The sequence below is a fragment of the Lissotriton vulgaris genome, chromosome 5 (genome assembly GCF_964263255.1).
Source record: "Lissotriton vulgaris chromosome 5, aLisVul1.2, whole genome shotgun sequence".
Classification (NCBI taxonomy): domain Eukaryota; kingdom Metazoa; phylum Chordata; class Amphibia; order Caudata; family Salamandridae; genus Lissotriton; species Lissotriton vulgaris.
The window spans coordinates 355,059,759-355,085,023 of NC_141693.1; the positions used below are offsets into that span (position 1 = coordinate 355,059,759).

General features: G+C 44.3%; 1 protein-coding gene across 28 annotated transcripts in view; it reads right to left on the reverse strand.

Moving 5' to 3' along the window:
* EIF4G3 (eukaryotic translation initiation factor 4 gamma 3) overlaps positions 1–25,265 on the reverse strand; it is a 1,432,461-nt gene that overhangs the window by 852,277 nt on the left and 554,919 nt on the right. For all 28 annotated transcript variants that reach the window (XM_086921648.1, XM_086921654.1, XM_086921652.1 and 25 more), the window contains one exon: positions 13,917–14,042. In XM_086921648.1, the coding sequence (XP_086777774.1) occupies positions 13,917–14,042 (126 nt within the window). The remainder of the gene's footprint in view (positions 1–13,916; positions 14,043–25,265) is intronic.

Here is a 25,265-nt window from a genome sequence, read left to right on the forward strand (position 1 = left end):
ACTTCAGTGTCTAACTTTGTTTTTTTAGGACATGGACATAGATAACTTGCTAAAGGTATAAGATTGGTTCATTTTTAAACAGACCTACTCTAAAATCAGTGAGGTAGGTTCACAGATACTTTCCATATATATCTACAACTGTGAGTCATGGCCCCTTCTTTACCATATCTTGCATGGCTGACACTTTGGTGGCTCCAATACGCCCATGAAAGCCTTATAGATTTTAGCCAGTTTGTTATATCCGCCATTAAGAGCTTAAAGCAGTCTTTACAACTCTATTTATAAAGGTGTTCCATTTCTGATCTTAAAACTAAATCTACACATAACCTGGATGTTCCTGGAAATGTTCCTGGGAATAGTCAATCAACCAGCAGTTTATACAACCAAGGACAAACTGCTGTTCAATTTTCAACTAGCAAGTAACTTACAGTTAAAACACATACCTACCTCAAGGTCAGGCCATGAGAGCCATACAAAGGCAACAGGAAAGCCAATGTTGCTAGAGCGAATATCATGGGCAAGCAACCTTTTTACTAATCTTCTGGGTCCAAGTATGCAATGTCTTATATATAGCCAAACTAAGAAACCTAAGTTTCTAGAAGTTGTATAGATACCTTGAGAAAGTCTGAGGTTATTAACAATTTCAAGTTTAAGATCAGTCCCCTTAAGGCAGGCCTGTACTCCCAAAAAGCATATTTGCGACATTCAACATATAGCCAAACAGTAAAACCGTAAGTCAGGAATTTAACAACCACCATTTAGCACCGAAATCCATAGCTTTTTCAAAAAAAGCCCAAAACACTCAAATGCCAGATGCTTAAGAGTTAACCAGTATTACTAGAGATTTGAAGCAAAGTTATATTCTGCCAGACAATACGTTTATTTTGGGTAGCATAGCTGGTTGTACTAGTATTCATCCTTACTGAAACCTGCATTATTTAAACAATATCACCACTAACCTTAATACAACAAAATAACTTTTGCAGTGGTTAATTTGTTTAAATTAATTGCTTCTAACAAGGACATCCTCTCACAAAATCAAGAGTAATAATCAAGCAATTATTTACCCGATAAAAATTAAGACGATTAAGAGATCAATGGGCCTCTGGTCAAATCTTTTTATTACCTACTTACATAATTCTGAAGCCCATGGTACAGCTTACAGATTTTAAGCTTAGCAATAAAGACTTGATTGGAAAAGAGATCGGCTTCCTGGTTAATGCTGGAAAGAGATGAACCCGCAAGTCAGCCTAATCACATGCAACCACCCTTAATACCTCCTTTATTAGTGGACTAGTCCCAAAACTTTTTTAAAGGCTTTTTTCAGACTTCGCCTAAAAAAAAAAAAACTTTATTAGAACTTCACAATCACACTAAATACAAGCCTCAATTTGAAAACCTGGCTCTTTTCTAAATCCAATAAGTCTCTTGGTTGCCTCCTTACAATCATCATTTAGCGACAGGAAACTTATGGTGTCAGTGCGCTTTAGAAGTTTAGCTTAACATTAACATTAACATCAATCTTATACATATATATCTAAACTCTTACACAAACGGGTAAATTCTCCACTACAAAACTTTTGTGGAGTCTAGAAGCATTCTTCATCCCATGCAAGCCAGTTTTAGACCAGGAAAAGCACCAGACTTAGTATCTGACAGCTTAGGACTGATGGTTGACGTGTGATTCTTCCAGACCTTGATGCCTTGGATTCCATACCATTCTTTTACAAAGACTCAAACGTTTAGCTATAGGAGGGACCTTTTTAAAATAGGTCTACTCCTTTTCTGTCAAATTCCAATCTGTATCTCTGTTAAACTTCGCAACCATGAACGCTGCTATGGGGTGTATCAAAGGAAGCAATTAAGCCACCGACAAATGTGATCATTGTTCATTAGCATATATGCCTGAATGATGCCACAATTTTGTCTCCCCATTCAGGTAGATCCAGGTCCAAACAGGTACATGAATAATGAGACAATTGTTGTGAGGAAAATTCCATGTCACAATTTTAGTGTGTTTAGTTTCACCTTTTCGGTCCTGAAGAATCGACTTAGAGCGAGAAATATGTTGACCTGCATTTATTCAATAAGGACACTCTAATCCGAGCTATCGAACTTGGGTGAGAGCCTTGTTGTCTGTTTTTACCTATGGTAGGAGACCCCCAGAATAAAGTTTGCCTTTCTAGGTACTCTGAACCCTATTTTAATCACATTCCCACATCTACACAGTTCTGGCCCCACACCTGCACTTCAGTATACAGCTATTGGAAAAAGACCTCCAATAAAGTGCCCCTATTACAGGGAGCCTGTTGGGTATTGCACCGCCGACCCAACGAGGAGAAGCCCATATGATGAAGCATGACACCTGAAGAGGTGTGTGAGGGCATTACAATCCAATACATGGATTCCCAACTGGAAACCCTGACTGGGGTATAGTTGGTTCCAGTCTCCCTGACTCTCCTACACTGACATTAGGAACAGCATAATCCTAATTTTGATTCAAATATGCCATTTACCTTGATTTGACAAAAACTAGCTTTTAGCACCTTAAATGCATTTAAAGTACCATCATTTCAATCTGAAGGTGGATTATTATGTATTAGAATATAGAAAATAACTTCCTTGGTGTTCCATCCACAAGCAAATACATTTAAAAGCTGTTTACATACGCACAAAAATACCTATAGTCTTAATCAAACCTTACTCTGACAGAAATTAACGGAAGCACACTCTCCACACATCTACTGAAATAAAAGGTTATTTTTTAATTTGCCATCCCCAAAAATAGGTTTGAAAATGGGGAGGCAGGACTTTTTTTCATTCTAGGACCTAAATTGTGGATTTGCTCCCAGGCATTGAAAGAGCATTAACATTTCCCAGGAGAGGCCAATCTCTTTAAATTCTGAAAGGAGTTAAAGACATTTTCCCAATTGTCAATAACGAAGACTTGATGACAGAAATTATTTTACCTGGCGAGCTTTATGGGCAACATTAAAGCTGTCCATGAACATCATTGGGTCATTCTACCTGAGCTAGTCTAAGTGCCGAAGCATCTAATGGGTCAGTGAAAGGGTGTTTGGTCCATAATATACTCTTAAAACTATCCATACACTGCCCAAACTCACCTAGCCAAGAGCCATCTCAGGGTGTCTAAATCCACTGCCAAAAAACACATAGGTCCTTTAACAGAAACACACACTCATACCATTGAACACTGGTATGAAAAACCTGTATTATATACTAAATTGAGTGAAGGTGTGTTACTTCCCTATAAAATGTTTTTCAAACACTTGAGAAATTCTCTCATGTCCAACTTTACGGGACTGCACAGTCTAACTATTGAAAGAACGGATCCCAACCTTATCTGATGTTGTAACCTTACCCACTCTCTGCCCCCTTTATCCTACTCACTTTACCTCAATTAAGTGTGAAAGGCAGGCTTAGTCAAACCTTAGCACAACTTCCAGATGAACAACTCTCCACAAAACGCCTTCCAATCACTAACCAGAAGCACGTTTCCTTCAGTTCACTGGCACTCAATTTTACAGAAAAAGGTATAACTAGAGGCCTTGTCTGTAACAGCTAAAGCCTGTAATAAGAACCAACTCTTCATTGTCCTCAGGATTGTGAATTGTACGTATTTTACTCTACAATATCGTAAGCAAGGCAGGAAAGGTCCGCTGAACAGCTGCTACAATTTCAGTAAAGACTTATTATTTGTCCAAACGCCTACAGCCGGTCATGGTTATTCCTGCATAAATCAAATTAAATAACATAACTAAAGCCACTCAAGTGTTTAGTTATGGTTAGAGGAGAAAGTTAACAAAAAAAAATTCTGGGCTTTTAGTACTTAGTATTCAACTAAGTGGACCCTTATGATCATTATGCATTTTCAATTCTGGATTAACAGACAAGTCATCCTTCAGTAAAGTACCCTTTAATAGCTTGATTACAAAACTTTAAATTCTTGGCTGAGTCCTTCTACATTTATTGTCTACGTTGGTTAGCACATCTTGTATACACTCTTCTAATTTCTCAACCTGTAAAATAGCATTTGTTCTTCTATCAATGTAAGCTGTGCTTTTTCCTAAGCCGCTCATCCTTACTTGCTTGTCGATGAAGTCACAGGAATACTGAATTTTTATCTTGATGTGCTCTAATTACCTACATTTTCCCAATATGTATCAGATTATTGCTACTATTGCCCTTAAACTGCCATCTCAAAATGCTTACACCTATACCTGCCAGCTTCGAAGTTCTAACTTCACAGTCAGAAGAAAAGATGTGAGCCAACCCTATTAAGTCATTAAGAAGAGTGTATACAAGATGTGCTAACCAACGTAGACTTACATCTAGATGACCCCCACGACACACCAGCCAATAACCTCCGTTCTAACTTGCAAGCCATGGACCTATGCCAGAAGGGCTTTCATGCAACGCATAATAAGGGACATCTGCTTGATCACATCTACAGTAATATAGATAATCTCACGGTGGAGACTCCTATACCACTACCCTGGACCGACCATTTTTTAATACCTCTCACCTGGCGCACTAACACCCCCCCCCCTCTTCCTCTCAAAACCTCGCTAAGCACCGAGGAAGGAAATGGCCCTCACTTCCCCTCCCTGACTGGGAAGCCGCCCTTGCCAGAGATCCACCTAGGAAGGCAACTAATCCCAATACGGACACTAATAACTTCAACAATTGGATTTCTAGCACCCTTGACCAGGTTCTTCCTAAACATTCTTGTAAATCTATAAGTAGACCCAAAGTTGCCCCATGGTACACACCCGCCCTTGGACTCAGGAAATTAGCCTGCCGTAAACTTGAGAGAGCCTGGAGGCAGGACTACTCTCAACTTAGAAAGGCTGAGTATAGGGCTGCTATAAAGCTCTATAAAATGGAGATAAAGGCGTCACAAGTTCTTTTTTATGAAGGGAAAATTAACGCGGCTGCGAATGCCCCCAAGGAAATTTTTTAAATTGCTAAATCCCTTATCTTACCCCTCGCTGAGCGTCCCTCTGTTGAAGGCGCCCAAAACCGCTGTAACGATCTGGCCGTCTTTTTCTCCCAAAAGATTCCGGCCATATACTCCTCATTCAGTGACACTAAGGATGATTTGGAATCCCTCTCGCCTACAACCTCTGACTCCTCTGTCCCCTGTATGCTTGATGAAATCCCACTTCTTGACACCCCTGGATTAGACAGACTGATCCCTAAGATCACTTCTGGTTCTCCCAACGACCCAGCACCTCCTCGGACCCTAATCAAGGTCATGGACGTCATTCGTCCGGTTATCTTAGACGTTCTTAACACATCTATCACTTCCAAATCTGTTCCACCACCTTGGAAGTGTGCGATGGTTAAGGCCTTGTTGAAAAAGCCCAACCTTGACTAGAGTAATTTGGCAAACTACCGCCCTATTTCTCTTCTTCCGTGGCTGAGCAAACAGCTTGAGAGGCACGTTAACAACACCTTAGTGGACTATTTGGAGTCCAATAGCCTGCTGCGTGACTCTCAGACAGGGTTTCGCCCTCAGCACAGAACCGAAACCGCCCTCCTAGCGGTAACGGAAGAAGCGGAAGAAGCGAGAGCCGTGCTGGACCGGGGAGGAAAAGTCGCCATTATTCTATTGGACCTCAGCGCCGCGTTCGACACGGTTAACCATGCCACGCTATTACATCGATTGGCGGGCATGGGCATGTCGGGCGCGGCCCTGGAATGGCTGACATCCTTCCTGGATGAGCGATTCTTTCAGGTCTTCGAGGGTGAGGCGGCCTCTCCCAAACACCCACTTAGGTGCGGGGTTCCCCAGGGCTCCTCCCTAAGTCCCACCCTTTTTAATGCCTACATGGAACCTCTAGACAGGATAGTCCATCCCTTTGGTGTGCGTATTGTCACCTACGCGGACGATACCCAACTGGTGGTCTCTTTAGACCACTCTGAGGGATCGTCCCCCACCTTAGGCCCCTGTCTAGAGGCTGTCGCCAGATAAATGCAATCTTTCTGTCTGAAACTCAATGGGGAGAAGACAGACATCATCCTATTGGGCAATCCTTCCCCCTCTGCCCTTGCATCCATCTGGCCACTATGTCTGGGCCCGTCCCCCCGTCCCTAAGTCCCAGATAAAGAGCCTCGGGATCTGGCTCGATAAAGCACTGGACTTCTCGGTCCAAGCTACCAAGACCGCCGCCACCTGTTTTGGGCTAATGAGGATGTTGCAGAAGCTGCTCCCTCTGCTCCCATTCCAGGCGAGGAGGGTCATGGTCCAGGCCCTGATACTCTCCCGCCTGGACTATGGGAATGCTCTTTATATGGGAGTCCCGATCTCCGTCACTCAGAAGCTACAAGTCGCACAAAACAGTGCGGCTCGCTTACTTTATAATCTACCCCGCTGGCAGTCAGCTAAGAATGCCCTAAAGGAACTTCACTGGCACCAAGTGGCGGCAAGAGTGCAATTTAAGGTTATGTGTATTTTACACAAATCCTTCCACCGAACGGGTCCCGCAATTCTACACCCTATGGTTACGCCTTATGTTCCGTCCCGCTCCCTTCGCTCGTGCACCCTTCAGCTGGCAACGTCCATCAAAGTCAAGAAAGCCCGCTGGGGAGGCCGCTCCTTTTCCCATGCGGCGGCCAGACTTTGGAATTCCCTCCCTCTCTCTCTTCGAGGAAACAGCAACCACATGTCTTTTAGGAAAGCTCTGAAAACGCACTTGTTTGCCAAAACCTGCTGAACTACCCTGAGCCCGCATTAAGCAATCAGTCATAAGCGCTGCGAGGCCTCCGGGTAGTTACGCGCTATACAAGTGCAATTTTTCATTTTTTCATTTATCTCCATGATTTGAAACTGTGAAGCAGCCACAGGGATTTACTCAAATAACAAGGCAAGGGCCAGAGAAACATGAAGCAATTTGGCAATGGATAGCATATGTGACTGAGTGCACATTTATAAAGTAGTACTGACAGCTGGACTTGTAGGAAAAGTACTGAGGCCTCCATATACCTCCTGATGTGGTGGTACTTGAGAAGCTGCACCCAACTTTAGCAACGGCAGAAAAGGAGTGGAAAGATAAAAGGGAAGAACACTTGCTTTAGCTGATGCTGCTGTGGCAGTCAAACACTAAAGCAGCTCTAGAAATGAAGGTAACCAGACTGAAATCATTATGATTTTCCAGTACCAACTTAGCAAGTGCAGCTTTAGCCACTATATTATATTTCTTTCGCCCAACATACTTGGTTCTGCAGTATTTATTTTATGATGCTTAGCTGTGGCTGGCAAAAACAATTATCCCCCTTTCACCTATAGTATTTCATTCACAGTTTTTGCAAACATTTCTGATTTTGTTTTCTTTTAAATTCATGGTGCTTTTACCCCAATCTCATACCAATAGCTAAACGCACTACTTTCTCTACCTTTAGAAGAAGTACTAAGTGAGGCTTTCCTACATTTGTTATATTCAAAGAAATCTTGCAAGGTTTAATTGGATTTTTTAAAACCACTGCTAATCTATGCTCACTTTTTCTTGATATCACTTGGTACAGCATTCAGCGGGGTTAGATAAAGACTTGGCTCCCCAATAGGCAAAGCATAAGTATGCTGCTGGCCAGTCACTGCTCTCCCCCGTGCAGCTCCACCGTTAAGGCTCTGCCCTCAGTGCCAGCTTGAGCTCTTCAGGTAGGTGTTCAAGGCCCTCCTCCACCAGCAGGCTCTTGCCTGCGCCACATCCCTGGTGGTCTAGTGGAAGAGCAATCTACTCTTCTGCTATTCCACTCTGCTCTGTGTCCCTTGCTTCTCTTGTTTTGCCTTCGTCTTTTTTGCCTCTTGTTTTGCATTTTTTGCTTTCTCATGTTTTGCCTTTTTTTCCCTCTCGTTTTTGCCCCCCCCCCTTTATGCCCCTTTCTCTTTGCCTGTTACGTTTTCCTGTCTTACCCTCTTCCCTCCCCGCTCCCTGTTCCCACGCTCCCTGCTGCTGCTGCCCCATGGCCCCTGGCCCCCCTGGGTGTCGCTCTCGCCTTCCAGCTGAGCATCCTCCCCCCGGCCCCTACCTAATGGCGCCAGAGTGCAGCGGGCGCGCCACTGGTGACTTGAAGGCGTGTCAAAGGCAAGCCCGTCTACGCCCGTTTGCGCGTGTCCACGACCAGTGCCAAGGACCCTGGTCCCTCAACTCCCCGCCGCTATGACCCCAGAACTCTCCATGCACTCAACCCTGGACGCAACAACTGCCAGCTCTCGATGCCTAACAACACAAACACCCAAGGCCCGGTCTGTTGTCACTGTGCTGTACCTTCACCTACCTCCGAACCCTGGCAGCCACCCTCAACCCACCGGATGCTACCACACACAAGCCAATGGAGCTGCATCCTCCCCAGACATGCCGTAGAAATATGGGACCTCCTCAACACTCACGCCCTACGTCGTCCTCCTCACAGAGACCTGGACGAATGCCAGCTCTGCATCAGACATCGCAATTGCCATCCCCGACGAAGATGAGGAAAGACCACCCCAACCGCCCAGGAGGAGGTCTCGCCATCGTCCGCAAAAACTCCCTCCGACTCACAACCACCAACTCGGACGACACCTCGCCCCCATCCACTTCCAGATCTAGCCCAACCACAGAATGATACTCAGCGGAACACTTGGCCTGCACCTCCTACACCAATGTCATCGCAGACCACACAGCACCCCACACCCTCACCTCTACGGATTACATACTTCTCGGAAACCTGAACTTCGACCTGGACAACCACAGCGATCCCAACACAACAGCCCTCCTGGCCTCACCAACATAGGACTGAAGCACCTTTTCTCCACTCCCATTCAGACAGCAGGACACACACTAGACGCCATCTTCGGAGGAAACATTCACTTCAGCCCGACCACAGAACTGCTCTGGCAGACCACCACTGCATCCATTTCTCTTTCACGAAACCCACCGCACACAAGTGCACGCTCCGATCCCCCACACAGAAGCTGGAACAACGTCTCTGAAGAACTCCTTACCACCGCCCTCACCTGCAATTCTCCCCCAACTACAACAGATGCACCACAGCAGCAAGAAACCTCCACCAATGGATCGCCAACTGCGTGAACACTCTCGCACCCCTCCAGAACACTGCGAGACGACAACACAACAAGAAAGCCAACTGGTTCACCACTGACCTCCGAGGATCCACCCGCTCCTGCAGACGTCTGTAGAAGACTAGGAGAAACACAAAACCCTGGAAGCACACACTGTCTACAAAGCACCCAGAACAGCACACCACCAACTCATCAAATCAACAAAGAAAAACTTCACCCAAGACAGAATCCTCTCCAATGTCCACAACTCCAAGGAACTCTTCGCCTTCTTACAGGAATTTGCCAGACCCAATAGCGAAACAACCGACGTACCTCCCTCCCAAGACCTCTGCAACAAACTCAGCACCTTTGTTCACCTCAAGATCAAGACACTCTACGACAACTTCAACGACCAAGACCACTGCACAACCTCAACTCCCACCCCCAACAGACCCTTCTCACCTGGACTCCTCATACCACAGAAGACAACTTAAAGACAGTGAAGAGTATCCACTCTGGAGCACTTACTGATCCTTGCCCACCGCACAGCTTCCACAGGGCCACCATAGCCATCGCACCAGAGCTACACCAAACTATCAACTTCTGCCTCGAGACTGCCATATTCCCATACAACTAGAAATGCGCCAAGTCAACCCCCTCCTAAAGAAGTCCTCCGCAGGCCTGACAGATCTTGAACTGCAGGCCCATCTTACTGCTCCCTTTTGCTGCCAAAGTCATTGAAAAGGCTGTCAACACCCAGCTAGCACACTTCATAGAAATCAACATTATCCTAGACACCTTTCAATGCGGATTCCGCAGCAACCACAGCACCAAGACCGCTCTCATCGCCACCGATGACAACTGCGCCTTCCTGGACCAAGGCCGAACAGCAGCCCTCATCCTCTTGGACCCATCAGCAGCTTTCGACACCATCTCCCACTGGACACTAGCTACCAAGCGCCACAACCCTGGCATCCAAGGAATAGCCTTAGACTGGATAAAATCTTTCCTCTCAGGTAGAACACAGAGAATAAGACTTCCACCCTTCCTCTTAGAACCGACAGAGATCAGATGCGGAGTATCTGTATTTGTGCAACTTAACCCATCTAGCGGGATGTCCAGCAGTCTGCAAAACATTTTACGAAATGTAAATTACAGAACATGCGCAAAGGTTACCACAATACTGTGGAAGGGTATAAAACTTACTCAATGTGCAGTGAATTAATGGTTGTGCTGCAACTATATAAAAAAGACCACCACTTATCATGTAGTGCTGTGTGTTGAAACAGAGTCAAATCAATCACACCAATGTCTAAGCCAGAGAGATTAGAGAAGGGGCAAAACAGTTCGAATACCCTTATCAAATGCATGCCTACAGCCCAATCCAGGCAATTAGCTCTGCTGCAAGTGTCCATCTGAGGCAAAACCTCCTCCTACGTAGGTTCAACCGAAAGCTCCAAGCCAGCAGGGCGCAAAATAACCTCATGTGCCTCAGAGTTGGTAACAGTTTTTATTTTAATAGATGTGTCTCAAAATTAACAACCCATGAGCCACAGGGTGATCTCTCTGGCCCAAACAAGCAATACTACTCCCAATTACTAGTGAAGAGATGACAAGTACTGAGAAGAGGATGACACAAATTGGAGAAAAAAAACACAAAATCATAGGAGTCAATGGGAACAAACCAACAGACCTAGCTAACAGATTCATCTGCACCTCCATTCCCAAAGTTGCAGCTGCTCCCTACTCTCCCCAAAGGTGAGCAGATCAAACTAGTGAAGTAGATCAAAAAACAGATAAGGGTTGTGGCAGAGACAAACCAGTGTCATGCCAATGGCAGACCAGAAATTCTCCAGCTAACAGTAAACAGCCCCTCTCAGGACTGGATAAAGCCTAGGAGAAGAGAGAAATGTCACAAAAGGGTACCATGATGAGACAGACCTATAATCCAGTAGAAGTCAGTGGTGGAATCCATAGCAGTGACAGCAGCTGCCAATCATCAGTCTCAAATCCTCCGCAGCCGAGCAGTGGCAAAATCAACGACCATCCTGATTGATTGGGATGTATCACAGTGATTAACAGGAAAGGCAATAGTGGCACAAGCTAAAGTTGGGGTCATCATACATAAACTTCCTTGCCATATGTGATCAAAAAAGGGATAACAATTAGTTTGTGTAGTTTACTCTCAAACGTTTTGGTGGTTAGTCTGTAGGCATGAGTATAGTAGATCCTTCATTTGTGCTATGTAGTCGTGCTATTAATTTCAGGTGGGTTGGTTAGTTTCATCTGGACATGGTAGACTCTCCTGTGTCACTCTCATGGTTCTCTTCATTGCCATCTTCGCTCACCTCTTCTTTGGCAGGCAGTGGAAGACAAAACATTTACGAGTGATCAAGGTTTTTCATGGTGGAACGCGTGAGTGAGGTTTTCCCGGACAACACTGGCTGAAGTCCAGCAGATGCAATCCTGTTTTTAATGAGGATGATAAGTCTGCCACAGGTTTAGGCTTTGGAAACCTGAGGTGAAACACTGCATAATTTAAATAAAAGAGTCAAAAAACACTACAGAGCACAAAGGATGTACTCTAGAGAAAGGTTAATTTATACAGCAAATGCAATGCAGCTCCCCAGTTTCTTTACTTTGGCAACAAAAAAAAACCAAGGAGGGCCACGCATCCCAGCGCCGCGAGCAACCGGCCCAGCTCTCCCGCAGCCCCAGGTAACAGCGCGTCCCCCAGGGAGCAGCAAGCGGGCAGGGCAAGGAGTCCAAAACGGTCCGCACTGCCCCGCCGCTCCCTGGACAGCCAGCCGCTAAGGAAGAAGGAGCAGCCAGTGCTGAAGAGGGGGCTGGCCGCGTGCACCAGGCTTAGCAGGACAGGTTGCAGCGGCGGCCACCCTGGGCTCAGGCACAGCAGGGCGGACAGCAGCAGCGCAGACACAGCGACCCTCCCACAGCCACGAGAGTGCCTAACTCCCCCCCTGCGGACAACAGCCCCCTGCAGCACATTAAAACAAGTGCGGCCGAGCTGGGCCGCAATCTGAAATGTCAAAGAGCGTGGTGTCCCTGAAGCGGGCACCGTGCTCGGAATGAAAGTGATAAAAAACAAAGAGCACGATGTCCCTGAAGCGGGCATCGGTGAGAGTGATAAAAAAAAATACAAGTTTTCAATCCAAGAACAAGGAAAACGATTGCTTTCACTTTCGCTAAACAGATAAAGCCGCGAGTGGTGTGCGCGCCCCACAGCGAGCCATATGGTTTCAAATATTGCGCCCGTGTCTGGGGGCGATAATTGAAACCATATGGCAGAAATGCACGTAATGGACGTAATGGACACCAACAGGCCAGGGGCGGAGCTATGCGCCCGCCTTTGGCCTAGTGTCTGCTACCTTTAAAACAAACGCGCAAGCAAAGGCCAATAGCAGGCCGCAAAAGTAAAAACACACGCACAAGAGTGTTCATTTCCAGGGTCCATTTCTGAACCCCAGACAAAAGAACTCTCGCCTGGCGAGCAATGCTGTGCAGTGCAACGCAGGTCATGAGACCTAAAAATCAATAGAGTTCATGTCGTTCCAGTGAGTTTTCTTGAGCACGGTTACTGAAAAGGGCTGTTTTTATCTTGTGACATTAGCAATGATCTTCACCAATGGAAGCTGTGTTATCTTAATGGAGGCACTTATGGTGGAGGTGGACCCATGGAGGAAGTTTATGAAGTTATCTATTATTGTAAAAGCCTGTGTAATTGTCAACCAACATCATCGACCATGATCTTCCCGTAGATTTTCTCACCAAGACTGATGTCATGGATGTTGCTGGTAATAGCAAGGTTGACTATGTGGTCCTTAACTGTTTAGAAGGTGAAAGCTTTAATGGTCTTGAAATGACAGCTGAAACTGTTCAAAAGGATTTCATTTACCAGGACATAGACTGGGAAGGTTATGATACAATTTGAATTGATAAAGGGTGTCCGATGTTTGCATCCAAAGTGACACTGATGGATTTTTGATGACAAAGAAATAAACTGCATCTTCGAACAAGTGCAGAGAGTATAAGACACGACCTAAGGATTCAGTATTTCTTTGATCCTTTTATCATCAAAAGTATCATAATCTATTTGCATCTTTTTCTAGGAGCTTTTTAGAGGAAAACATTTTGCATGCGCACCAGTTTTCTGAAACATACAATTCAACACAGAAGATCTTTAATGGCCCACAGATTGGCAACATTTAAAAGGTGATTTTCTGGATTTTTCCACCATGGTCAAACTGCAAGTCGGTCAGAGAAATGTGGCATCAATCTTCTAGGGTGCCAGATAGCCTCCCATGAATAAGCAATGTTGTAAAATATCCTCCTCCTTTCGCCATGGGGTGTATGTAGCAATTCAATTAACAGAAAAAAATCATCACAGAGAGGAGAAATATAGAAAAGTATTAAGTCTTATGGGGATGTCTTAATTTTTTTACCAGTTGGTGGGCAGCAGTAATCTATAAGAAGTTCTGGTAGAGTACAGGTAGGTATTGAGTATATTTAATAACGGTTCTCTCACATCTCTGTGAAGTTTTAGCAACTTACTTCCACAAACCCAGATAAGTATTTCAAACTGCATCTGCTTTACTTTGTAGTGATGTGGCTTTCATGTGGTATCTCCACTGGCACACTTGACAGAGAGAGAACTGTTCTCATAAAACAGATGGTGGTGAAGCCTAACCCAAAATGTAAAGCAGACAATGATTTTTAACACAAAATCTCCAATGAGGTATTTATGAAAGTGCCCTTTAATGCTGGAACTCTTTATACATTAGTGATGATTCACACAGTATTCTCTTAACAAATTATTAGTGCGGAGGCCTTTTACCTGAGGAGGGGTTGGAGTGGAACTAGGTCTGCCAATGGGAGGGGTTGGGTTTCTGCTGCCCCCGCTACCAGACATGATCTCCTCTGTGATGTCTTTGCCACCTTGGTTAGGATCCCGGATTCGGATCTGTGAAAACAGTTTCAAAGACAAATGTGTGATAAACACTTCAATGTATAAAGAGGTCTAAAATGACAGTGAAGACATTTAGTAACAGAATTATGGGTAGGAAATTAACCAAACTGGAGAACAGATGAAAGGTGAAGAAAAGCAGACGGGTGAAAAAAGGCAGACAAGTGAAGCAAAACAAAGTATTGCAAGCAGCTAAGGATGTTAAAAGGTTGAGAATAAGCTGAGCTGCTGTGGGGGAAGAGGAAAAGAAGGCTCAGGTGGTAAGATGAAGGGCCCAGTAGATAAGAAAAGAGAACTCAGAAAGAGTTAAGCACAAAATGAGAAGGGGAAAAGAAAAAGAGAATGATGAAGGTAAAATAGTAGTGGAAAACAGGACAGGTAAGGGATTTAGGTGGGAAGAAAGGGTATGGAACAGACTCCAGAAACCACTCCTTCCCCCAGAAATGACAGCCAGCCTACCATCACCGCCTGTACCCCGGTCACCACTGAAGATACCGCCACGACCATGAAGAGCACTCACTCAGGAGCCCCCACGGTCCCCTGCATGCCACACATCTTCCACACAGCCGCCGCCACAGCACCCGAGCTACGACGCACCATCAATGCTAGCTTTGAATCCGGCACATTCCCCAACAACTGGCAAGCCCCTCCACAAGAAACCCTCTGCAGACCCGAAGGATCTGAAAAACTACTGACCCACCTCCCTTCGTGGCAAAAGTCACTGAGAAGATAGTCAAACCCCAGCTGACAAACTTCGAGAACACCATCTTCGACCCGTCCCAATCCAGATCATCCACAACATGTTTCAGCCGTGAGGGTACCAGTGACCGGCTTTCGTCAGGACCTAAAAGTGATGGAATGCTACTGCAATAATATAGACATTGTTTGGCACAATTGTCAACCGAATTATTCTTAAGAAAAACTATACATCAATGGTTGTGAACCACCCTACCAGAACCTGGTGTATGCCGTGGTATCAGGTAGGTCCGTATGTAATCTTCTTTCCCAGCTTTTAGTGGGAGTAAGCCTCGCATCACCCGGCAACTGCTCGGTGAATGAGGCCCCGTTCTATCCGTCGGTACCTCCGGTATGAGACTAGTAGCATTCCATCACTTTTAGGTCCTGACCAAAGCTGGTCACTGCTACCCTCACGGCTGAAACATGTTGACCTTCCACCTATTGCTAAAGGATAGTGATTTTTTTCACACTGTCTTGTTGTTTTTAATCTTGACATTTGGACGATTTCTAATAAAACATTTTTTGTCCTTATAGTCATTTTAAATTACCACACTCACTTTTGCACTGCACACCATCAGTACCATTGGTTTGAGTGTACCTTGGCTAAACCAACTATTGGACAGAAATCTAGTGTTATACAGCCATTCCACTTTTGGCCTGGGCACACAGATTTCATTCCACTAGTTCCCAGATGACGATGCTCAGCCAAAGTGGTGGGCTGATGGGATTTATTCACTGAGCCCTGGACCACTCAAATCATTTGTGTCTGATGTTTTCATCCTCTTTAAACTCATATGACAGATTTGGTGAATTGACCTATAATCTCTTATTCTGCGTTTTGTGTATCTGATTAGGGGTGCAGAGATTATAGGGTCATTAAATATTATCCCCTAGACCCCCTTTCTCAAAGTGTGTTTTTCACTTTCCTACAGTGCCAAAGTTATTAGCGAAACAAACACATTTTCCTACTGAAACTTGCAATAAGAAATTCGATACTTACCTGTAACTCCAGTTCTCCAACATTAGAATATTTTATCTACTTGCATGCTTGAATCATTCCTCGTCAGGCTGGGTATCCACAGTATATTTAAATAGCAGTAAACGGAGTTAAAATGGCCATAGGCATGGATGACAGTGCATGTTTAATAGCACATCCACCTCATTTGAAGCAACCCGGAATTCAGCCAATGAGGCAGAAGAGTCAGCTACCTTACTCTCCTCGAGGGCACCATAGCTCAGATCTAAAACCACTTGTGTGACAAGGGTATGTAATGAATACGTTTCTGACTGGGGAAGATGGAGGGTCACATGTAAATATATAAAAGATTCCATAGTTGGAAAATTGGAGTTACAGGTGACTAATTAATTTCTGGTAGTCATAATCATACTATGGTTTGTCCTCATCTACTACAACCTCAAAATCCAGGATATAGCGTACATTGAATTACGTTGGACTGCATGCAGTCTGAGATGCAAGGTCACTGCTATCCTCTTCCTGGTCTGGCTCCAGAACTTCGGAAAGTAGCGAGGTTGTCCCCCATAGTGGCAAAAAAACAGGCTCAGCAAATACTGTTGTAAACGATGTTGTTGTCAACAGTATTTTCACCGAATGATTTGAAGTTGATGACGTAGATGTTAATGCTACTGTTGTCAACGTGATGATGGTATGGGAGAATGCCTGATGCAATTGACAGTGTTATTGTTGTCGATGGAGTGCATTAGGTTTTCACTTTTTAGTAGCAGGTTGGCCCCCATCTGAATTACATTTTTTGGCAGTTTTGTTTTGCAGAAAGAGAATCTTCTCTGCACTATTTTTCAGCTGCAGGTTTCGTTTTTGAACAGGTGGCCGCAAGCACCGTGCCATATAAATCCAACTCACGAAACAGTACGTTTCTTCTTCTGCACTACCTTTGTGGATGTCCTTGGTGGGGTACTTTTCATGGATTCATTCCCCAAAGAGGGGTTAGGCAGACCTATTGTTTCCGACCACAATATTAAGAATGAGCTCTGCACATGAGAGGGTGGACTTTGTCTATTTCAGTCATCTTTCTGCTCTTGTTTCAATACCTTTCCTCCCCAGACTCGCATTTGTCTCGCCCAGGAGCACTTCGGTTTCAGTTTTTGCACTGGATTAGCTGTATTGTTCCACTGCATACTTTAAAGGACTCTTTTTAGGGCTGGCTAGACAACATAGCTATCTGCAAGGCTGTTACCAATTCTTTAAAATTTACATAGAACACACTTTTGATACACCCAGAGGAGTTTTTCCCTCCCCTAATGCTATTGGGATTATATTCCCGCCCTATATGAAGCGTTTCATTTGGAATGCATGAGTGCCCCTTTTACATCTGTAAGGTATACTCAATCATTATGCCGTCACTTACTTTCAATTCTTTATCTCTACAGTGAAGCTGCAGATGTAACAACCTCTTAAACTGAACCTTCTCTATACTTTGTCTTTACAGAAATATCCTTGGTGAACATTTAAGATAGGCCACATTGACAGTCGACATTTGAAGTAAGTCATCAAACAGATGCTGAAAAGTACATTACATTGTAACCATCTGGTATTATATTTTCTATGTGGTATAATATTTTTTAGTTGTACCTTAAAGTAGTACTGTCTTCACAGGTGCCAGGTTTCATATGCATGTATAAAGGAACATGTGCTAGCTTTTTATGAATTGAAGAAGTTGGTCCGGCAGCAAGAACTAGTTCCTGAAGTGTTATGATGTAGAAGGAATTTGAAAATGTGGCATATAGAATATGCCAAAGTTGTCTAAAAGGAAGTGTCCTCTAGAGACCCTTTCATTTTGGAAAAGGCGAAACTAATTGTGAGAAATGCTCTGTGTGGCACAAAAAAGTACAAGTAAGGGAGGCACCAAGGTTGAAACTTTGTAAACTATTCAGTGATAAACCACTCACTTACTAAGCTTGAAAAAAAAACAGGACAGTGCATAGGCTTCACCATTCTCATTCCACTCCAATTGGGATGCAACAGGGAAAATGTAGCTCAGAAGAGCCAAGTCCCAAATGAACTTGCCAGAAGATAAAGAGGATGTATCCAAGTTCTTCCTTGCTTGCTTGTTCAAGTACTGAGCTGCTGCTGGATGGTGTGATGAAAACGAGGTAGAATAAAAAGAAACCTTTTGTTCTAAGAAGTCCAGAACGAAAATGTGATAAATTTGACCGACATCTCTAGTAATATCTTGTAAACTTCTAATTTTCTCTTTTATGACTTCAACATATTTATTTGGCACAACCAACTCCTTAAAATGTCTTGCACATTTCTACAGAATTTATCATTAACTGTTTAAATAGGGTTTACTGTACGGGGGTGATGAGCAGTCGGGTACCCCAGGGCTCTTTCATGGTGCCATGGCTATTGATTCTGCTCAGGCTCCATTCACTAGAGTAGACAAGAAAGAGGAGCTGGCTGCATTAACTAGGATTGTATCCGCTAAGGCCCCGGGACAGGATGGTGTACCGGGTGACCTCTTTAAAGCTAACACTGAAGGTTGGGCCTCCTACTTTGTAATTCTTATGAATGCCTTGTTGTAAGGCTCACCGGTCCCGAACTCTTGGAAGGGGGCCGAAGGGATCCCTATATATAAGAAGGTCCCCAGGGGGGACCCCGCCAACTACCGCCCAATAAGCCTTATAGATGCTGGGCAGAAAGTGATTGGCAGGGTACTCTTGGAGAGGATTCTCCTGTGGGCGGATGAAAACAGCATTATATCACCCTTTCAGACGGGCTTTAGGGTTTGCACAAGTACGATAGACCAGGCATTTAGGTTGGTACTCCTACACTGGAAGGTGGTTACCATTGGCAAAGGCGGTCTTTATTTGGCATTTATTGACCTGAAGACCGCCTTTGACTTGGTCCCCCGAGACCGCCTGTGGCTGGTCCTGGAGGAGATGGTGATTCCTTTGCCCATCCTGAATCTCTTGGCTCGTATGCATGACGGAAATTATGCCCGTATTAGATGGGGATCACAGGAGCAAAAAACGGATAAAATCCCTGTGAACAGAGGGGTACGCCAGGGTTGCGTACTGGCCCCTACACTCTTCACGCTATTTGTGAATGGTGTAGTCTCCTTTCTACTCGAAATTAATGCTGGCGCCCCGGTCTAGGTGGGTGATAAAGTCCCCACATTACTCTTTGCGGAAGATACGTTGCTAGTATCAAAAACTCCTGCAGGATTGCAGAAGCTGTTGGACCGCTTCTGTTTGTTTTGCAAGCTGAGGGGCCTTGCCATAAATACTTCTAAAACCAAGCTTCTTTACTTTAACCAGAGTAGATCGTCTAGATCTACCTTGTCTCTTGACGGGGTGTCTCTGGAACGTGTAAAAGAGTTTGACTACTTGGGGATTAGAATTTCCGATAAACTTAAATGGCAGCCACATATTGATAAAATGGCGCTAAACCATAAGAGGGTAGTCGGAGTACTGGGGAGGAAACACCGTGCCTCCACTTCCAAGCCCATTGCTCCTGCCCTGGATATTTATGCTGCAAAAGTTGTAGGCTGCGCCCTCTATGGTGCAGAGCTTGGGGGCTTCGATTGTGTTGATGCCCTAGTTATCGCAGAGAACAAGTTCTTTAGGGAGCTCGTATCACTCCCGAGGGGTACCCCAACCAAGCCACTCTTGGGTGAGCTGGGTCGCCGTTCCATCAAGGACCTAGCCACTCTGCGCCCTCTTTTATACTGGGCCCGGCTATGGCGCACCCCAGAGCTCTCAAGGTACGCCGATGGCCTAAGAGAGGTCATGAACGTTCAAGGAGCCCACAAAATTAGTTGGTTAGCTAATATAAAGAAGCTTTTACTGGCAATGGGCCTTATAACTGCTTGGGAGTCCGGGGCATTGCTATCTAAGGCAGAAACTAAGCGAGCTTATTGGGCATGGGTCGATGATCAAGAGCAGAGGGACCCAAATTAAGGTAGGCTGACTGAGGTATTCCGTCAGCACAAGCCTAAGCCTCGCCTGGAGCCCTATCTAGATTTTATCACGAAGCCTAGAGATAGATCCCTTTTTATCCAGTTCAGGATGGGTACTCTTCCCCTTCACGACTGTACTAGCAAGTGGAAGCCACCGCATCAAACTCCCTCTGATTGTCCAACCTGTGAAGGTGTTATTGAAAACATTGCTCATGTGTTTTTTGTATGCCCAGCCTATACAAAACCTAGACAGAAATGGCTCAAACCTGTGTGCCTGTTGCTTGGAACCAGGGACCACTCTGTTGCACTGAGAATACTTAAGACTGATGCTAGCACAACCTTAGTGTGTGGGGTGGCCAAATTTCTAAATTGGGCTTGGCTGATTTGGCTGAAGGCTATTTGATGAATTAAGTATAAGCAAAATATCTTTATATATCTATATCTATATCTATATATATATATATATATATCCACAAAGCTGTTAAAGTTTAACACATTAATTATTTATTGTAACATAAAAGGCTTTTCTATGTAATTTCTTTTAAATGTACTGTTAATGAACTGTGTTTTTAATTGTAAATGTGCTTTTATGATATCCCACATATCGAAATAAAGCTTTGTTGACTATTAAATAACCCCCCTTATCAAACATGCTTTATCCACAAGGAATAAGATTAGGAATTATAAAAAATTTTGACAATTAAAAAAATTACCCTTATAAAATGAAGCAAAATCAAAGTAAGTTCAAATGCAGAGTTGAGGCACTTACGTGGAGCACCAAGGGTGTTAATGTAAGGAAGCCAAGATACGTATATGTTCAAATAAACTGGGAGCAAAAAAAGGGTAGGGAGCACTGCAACTGGACAGGCTAAGGAGTTAATCGGATTTCTTTGAGTGGTCATGAGCAGCTCCGAACAGGATGTGGGTGTGGTACAAAATGTTTGATTGTTAGAACTGTCCTCATCTTTGCTTTTGGGAATGTGTGTTTTTCATAACCAATAAAAACTTTCGATTTCTGGTAGAGTGAGGTTCTAACTGGCATTGAAGTGCTTGCAAACAGGGTAGGCAGTGAGCACACCTAGCACTTCTGCAATGTTTTATCGGGCAGTGGAGAAAACACTGATTTCCCTTGAATAGCCATTCCAATGCATGTGGAGATTCCAAATGGAACACGCATTAAAAATGCAATAGGTCTCACCTTTCATTAAGTTAAAGCCATTTGCTTTGCTATACAATACCATTAGCAAAGCAAATGGCTTTAACATAATCAAAGGCGAGACCTATTGCATTTTAAATGCTTGTTGTTTTTCTTTTTAATATGTGGTTGGAGACCAACATAGAAGATTTACATTGTATTGCCTCATGCCAATAATTTAGAGTGGATTGGTAAATCTTGAATTTTCTCTAGTGCTGTACATGTTATCTATTGGGATGAAGCTAAGATGACTGATTGTATGTGATTATGTTGTTGCTGTTAGCAGACTGGTCAGGCAGGTTGTTCATTGGGGGTGAGGGAGGAAGTAGCTGCTACGGTGGCTGGTTGTAGGTGGTAATTATGATGTTGCTGGTAGCAGATAGGTAGTGGGAGGGAGGCGGGTAGCTGGGAGGGAGGCGGGTAGCTGGGAGGGAGGCGAGTAGCTGCTAAGGTGGCTGTTTATGGTGATTATGATGTTGCTGGTAACAGACTTGACACACAGGTTATCTGTGGTAGTGAGGGAGGAGTGTAGCCGCTAGTGTGGCTGGTTGGTTGTGGTAATTATGATGTTGCTGGTAGCAGACAGGTTGTTTGTGGGGGAAAGGGAGGAGAATAGCCGCTAGGGTGGCTGGTTGCATGTGGGGTTTGATGTTGCGGATTAGAGAAGCGTTGTAGAAGTTGTCTATAGGGTGAGGGGGAGAGAAGCAGCTGGTGCATGTAACAAAGATGATCCTGGTGTGTCCACTGCTATGAGCGGAAGTGGTTGGTGACTAGTTGTTCATGCATGGGAACTAAGGTTGGTCTTGTCTTAATTTTCTGAAACCTAGAAGGTGGCGTGCTGCTTTGATGGTGGTTGAAAGTGAGTTTGGAGAGGTGGGTGACCGCCATGTCAGATCGACCATCAGCTTGGGCCAATTTGTGTTTTGACAGTCTGCATCATGGCTTTTCCTTTCCTGGCAGGACACTGGTTGCAGGGTGTGCTGTATGTTTGAATGCTGGTCATGTAGGCTGTCTTGGTGCGTAGGGCTTTGGGAATGATGCAGAGCTGTGTTTCACAAGGGCATTGAAGGTGGCTGTGTAGTTATGCAGGAGTCTCTTGGGTCTTGGGTCCACAGCCCGAATCAGACCTGTTGGAATGCATCCAGCTCATCTAGCGCCGATTTATGGCAGTACAGCTCAGTAAGCTGAGCTCTTAATACAGTGATTTTCCTGAAACAGGTTCGAATCCCAGTAAGGCTGACTCAGCCTGTGACCTTGGTCATTTGTAAGCTCTGGAGATTTGTAAGGCAGAGACGAGAGGCACATTGTGCAGAGTGGAATCTATGAAAGATTTGGGCATCCGAGATCTTACACCCTGGCGGCACCGCTGCCTTTCTTATATGAAAACTAAGGGGAAATATCATCTTAAGCCAGTGCTTCTAGTAATCACACAGTAAACCCTTTCCTTCAGTGGGCACGGTAATAGATCGCAGGAGTGAGCCCCAGTTTACTTGCCCCCAAGCTTTTGTGGCTTTGCGTTTCAGACGGCACCTTACAGCAAAAACGAAAACAGAGTTGTAATAAGCGCTCGTCGGTCTGAAAATAAAAGAAACATTTCCAGAACAAGTTCCATGCCATCATTATTTTCTTCTGATTAGGGTATCAGGGCTCACTAATTACTATAGGAAAGATTAAATCCAGGGCTGTGGAAAGGTGAAGGAATTTACACACACATCGAACGAACGTACTTGGAAAATACAAACACTTTTAAGTTTAGACACTAAACAAGCAGCGGCTGCGTGGCCGTGAAACTGACACGGCCGTGCGGCGCGAAAGTCAGATGGCAGCTCTGCACGTCGCGCGCACTTGTGCGCGTGACACGAAGCTGGTGGCCGGCAAAAGTAGCACTTTTAAAAGCCAGCTACTAAATGTCTCGCCAGACCACCGCATGAGCTGGCACTAGCGAGACATATAAAGGAGATGCACAACAAAGCGTGTCTAAGCATGCAGACACAGCAGTATCCATCAAAGAGGATAATATGGCTTTTAAACGTATGCAGTTTGAACCTTCTAAATGAACTACTACCTCAACTAGAGAAGACCCCTTCGTCAGGTCCTCCACAAACCCGAATCGAAGATTCCAGAGCCGTATGCTGCTGATTGGGCAGTATTGCACTTAAACAATAGAGACTGTGCATAAAGGCTAGGCTCTTTCCTGTGTCAGATCACAGAGTAGGTGTCACCGGCTTAAAGTTCTTGTGTTTATAAGTCCTTGAGCCACTCCATTTGGTACATACGATGCAAAGCGTTCGGCCAGTATGTAATAACAATGGTTACTGAAAATAAAAAATAAAAATATTTCGTCATATTTATGGTCCTTTCAGATGGAATTCTTTTCATCTAACTTTACTAATGTCCCTCATCTGTCATCAGAAAAAAACCTAAGTGCAGCAATCAATAGGACCAGCATGAAGAGACCCTAAAGAGCAGTGTGTGAATTGTAAAAGCAATCAGTGAACTACAAGAATATTTTGAACAGGCATATTAACTGTCAGACCCAGTGTTTGGGGGGAGGAGCACAATGCAAAAAGCATGTATTGGGCCACAACTGCGGGGACTGGGTCATTTACTACTGCAGTCCTTTCTATTTATGGCTCTGAAAGCTGAGCCTAGTACAGCCCGTCCACACTTCACTCTCTGAGCAGTGAGGGTGAGAATTTAAAGGTTTTAAAGGGAGGTAGTGAGGTGGGCAGACTGGGCAGACTCGGGACTCAAACTGTTAAAGAGACACAATAAATCACTGCCCAGGGCTTGTCTTTGCTAAAATACAGTAATTTAATACTATAGTAAAAATAAGGAAAATGCTACTTACCAGTATGCATCTGTTCTTGGCATGTAGAGATGCAGAGTTGTACACTTAGCATTAGATCGCCACCTGGTGTTGGGCTCGGATGATTGCATGTTGTTGTCGTTTTGGAAGAAGTCTTTGAAGTCACGAGATAGGTGACTCCTCCTTTGGACGACAGTGCGCATGGGCATCAGCTTCATCCTTAGATTGTTTTTCGCCAAGATGGGAAATAATGGAGTTAGTAGAATATCTAATTAAGATAAAACTGGAACAGACACAGGTCCCGGGGAGGCGGGAAGGCTTGTACAACTCTGCAGCTCTACATGCCAAGAACAGATGCATACTGGTAAGTAGCATTTTCCGTTCGAGGCATATGAGCTGCAGATTGTACACTTCGCATCGATTGTGCAGGAGTGTCTCCCCTAGTGGTGGTCACCTGTGCCTGTTGCAGTCGTTTGAAAGAGTTTTAAGGACAGCTTGGCCTACTGCAGCTTGCTGCTTGGCTTGCACATCAACACAATAGTGTTTAGTGAAGGTGTGTGTTGTAGACCATGTTTCTGCCTTGCATATGTCTTCTAGAGGAATGCTATCTAGGAAAGCCATAGAGGCTCCTAGTTTGCATGTAAGAGTGCGCTCTAGAAGGAACTGTTAATGTGCGTTTTGCTTTGTGATAGCATATTTGTATACATTTAACAATCCACCTTGCAATGAAATGGGATTGCCTTTATGTGGTGGAGAGAAGGCTACAGATAGTTGCTTTGTTTTGCGAAAGGACTTGGTCCTATCTATGTAATAGAGAAGAGCTCCAGTCATCTAGTGTGTGTAGAGCTCTTTCTGCTACTGAGTCTGGGTTTTGAAAAAACACTGGTAAATCAACTGATTGGTAAAGATGAAAAGGAGTAATTACTTTAGGAAGGAATTTAGGATTAGTTCTTAGAAACACTTTGTTACAGTGCAATTGTAAGAAAGGTTCTTGTATAGTGAAAGCCTGAATTTCACTAACTCTTCTAAGAGAGGTAATAGCAACAAGGAAAGCTGTTTTCCATGTGAGAAATTGTAGTTCACATTTGTGTAAAGGTTGAAAAGGGGGTCCCATGAGCCTTGTAAGAACAATGTTTAGGTTCCACACTGGAGAGGGTGGTAACCTAGGAGGAATAATTATTTTTAATCCTTCCATAAAAGCTTTTATTGCTGGTACTCTAAACAACGACATATGGTGTCTGTTTTGCAGATATGCGGCTATGGCTGCAAGATGTAAACGTATAGATGAATAAGCTAGATTACATCTTTGTAAATTAGAAGGTAACAGATAATATTTTGGATGGACGCATCTAAGGGATCAATTTGATTATTATTGCAGTAAATGGCAAATCGTTTCCATTTAGCAGCATAGCAAGCTCTAGTAGTAGGTCTTCTGGCTTCTTTAATGATATTCATACAGTCTGGTGGCAGGTTAAGGTAACCAAACTCTAAGACTTCAGGAGCCAGGTCGCTAGATTCAGTTGATTCGGATCTGGATGCCT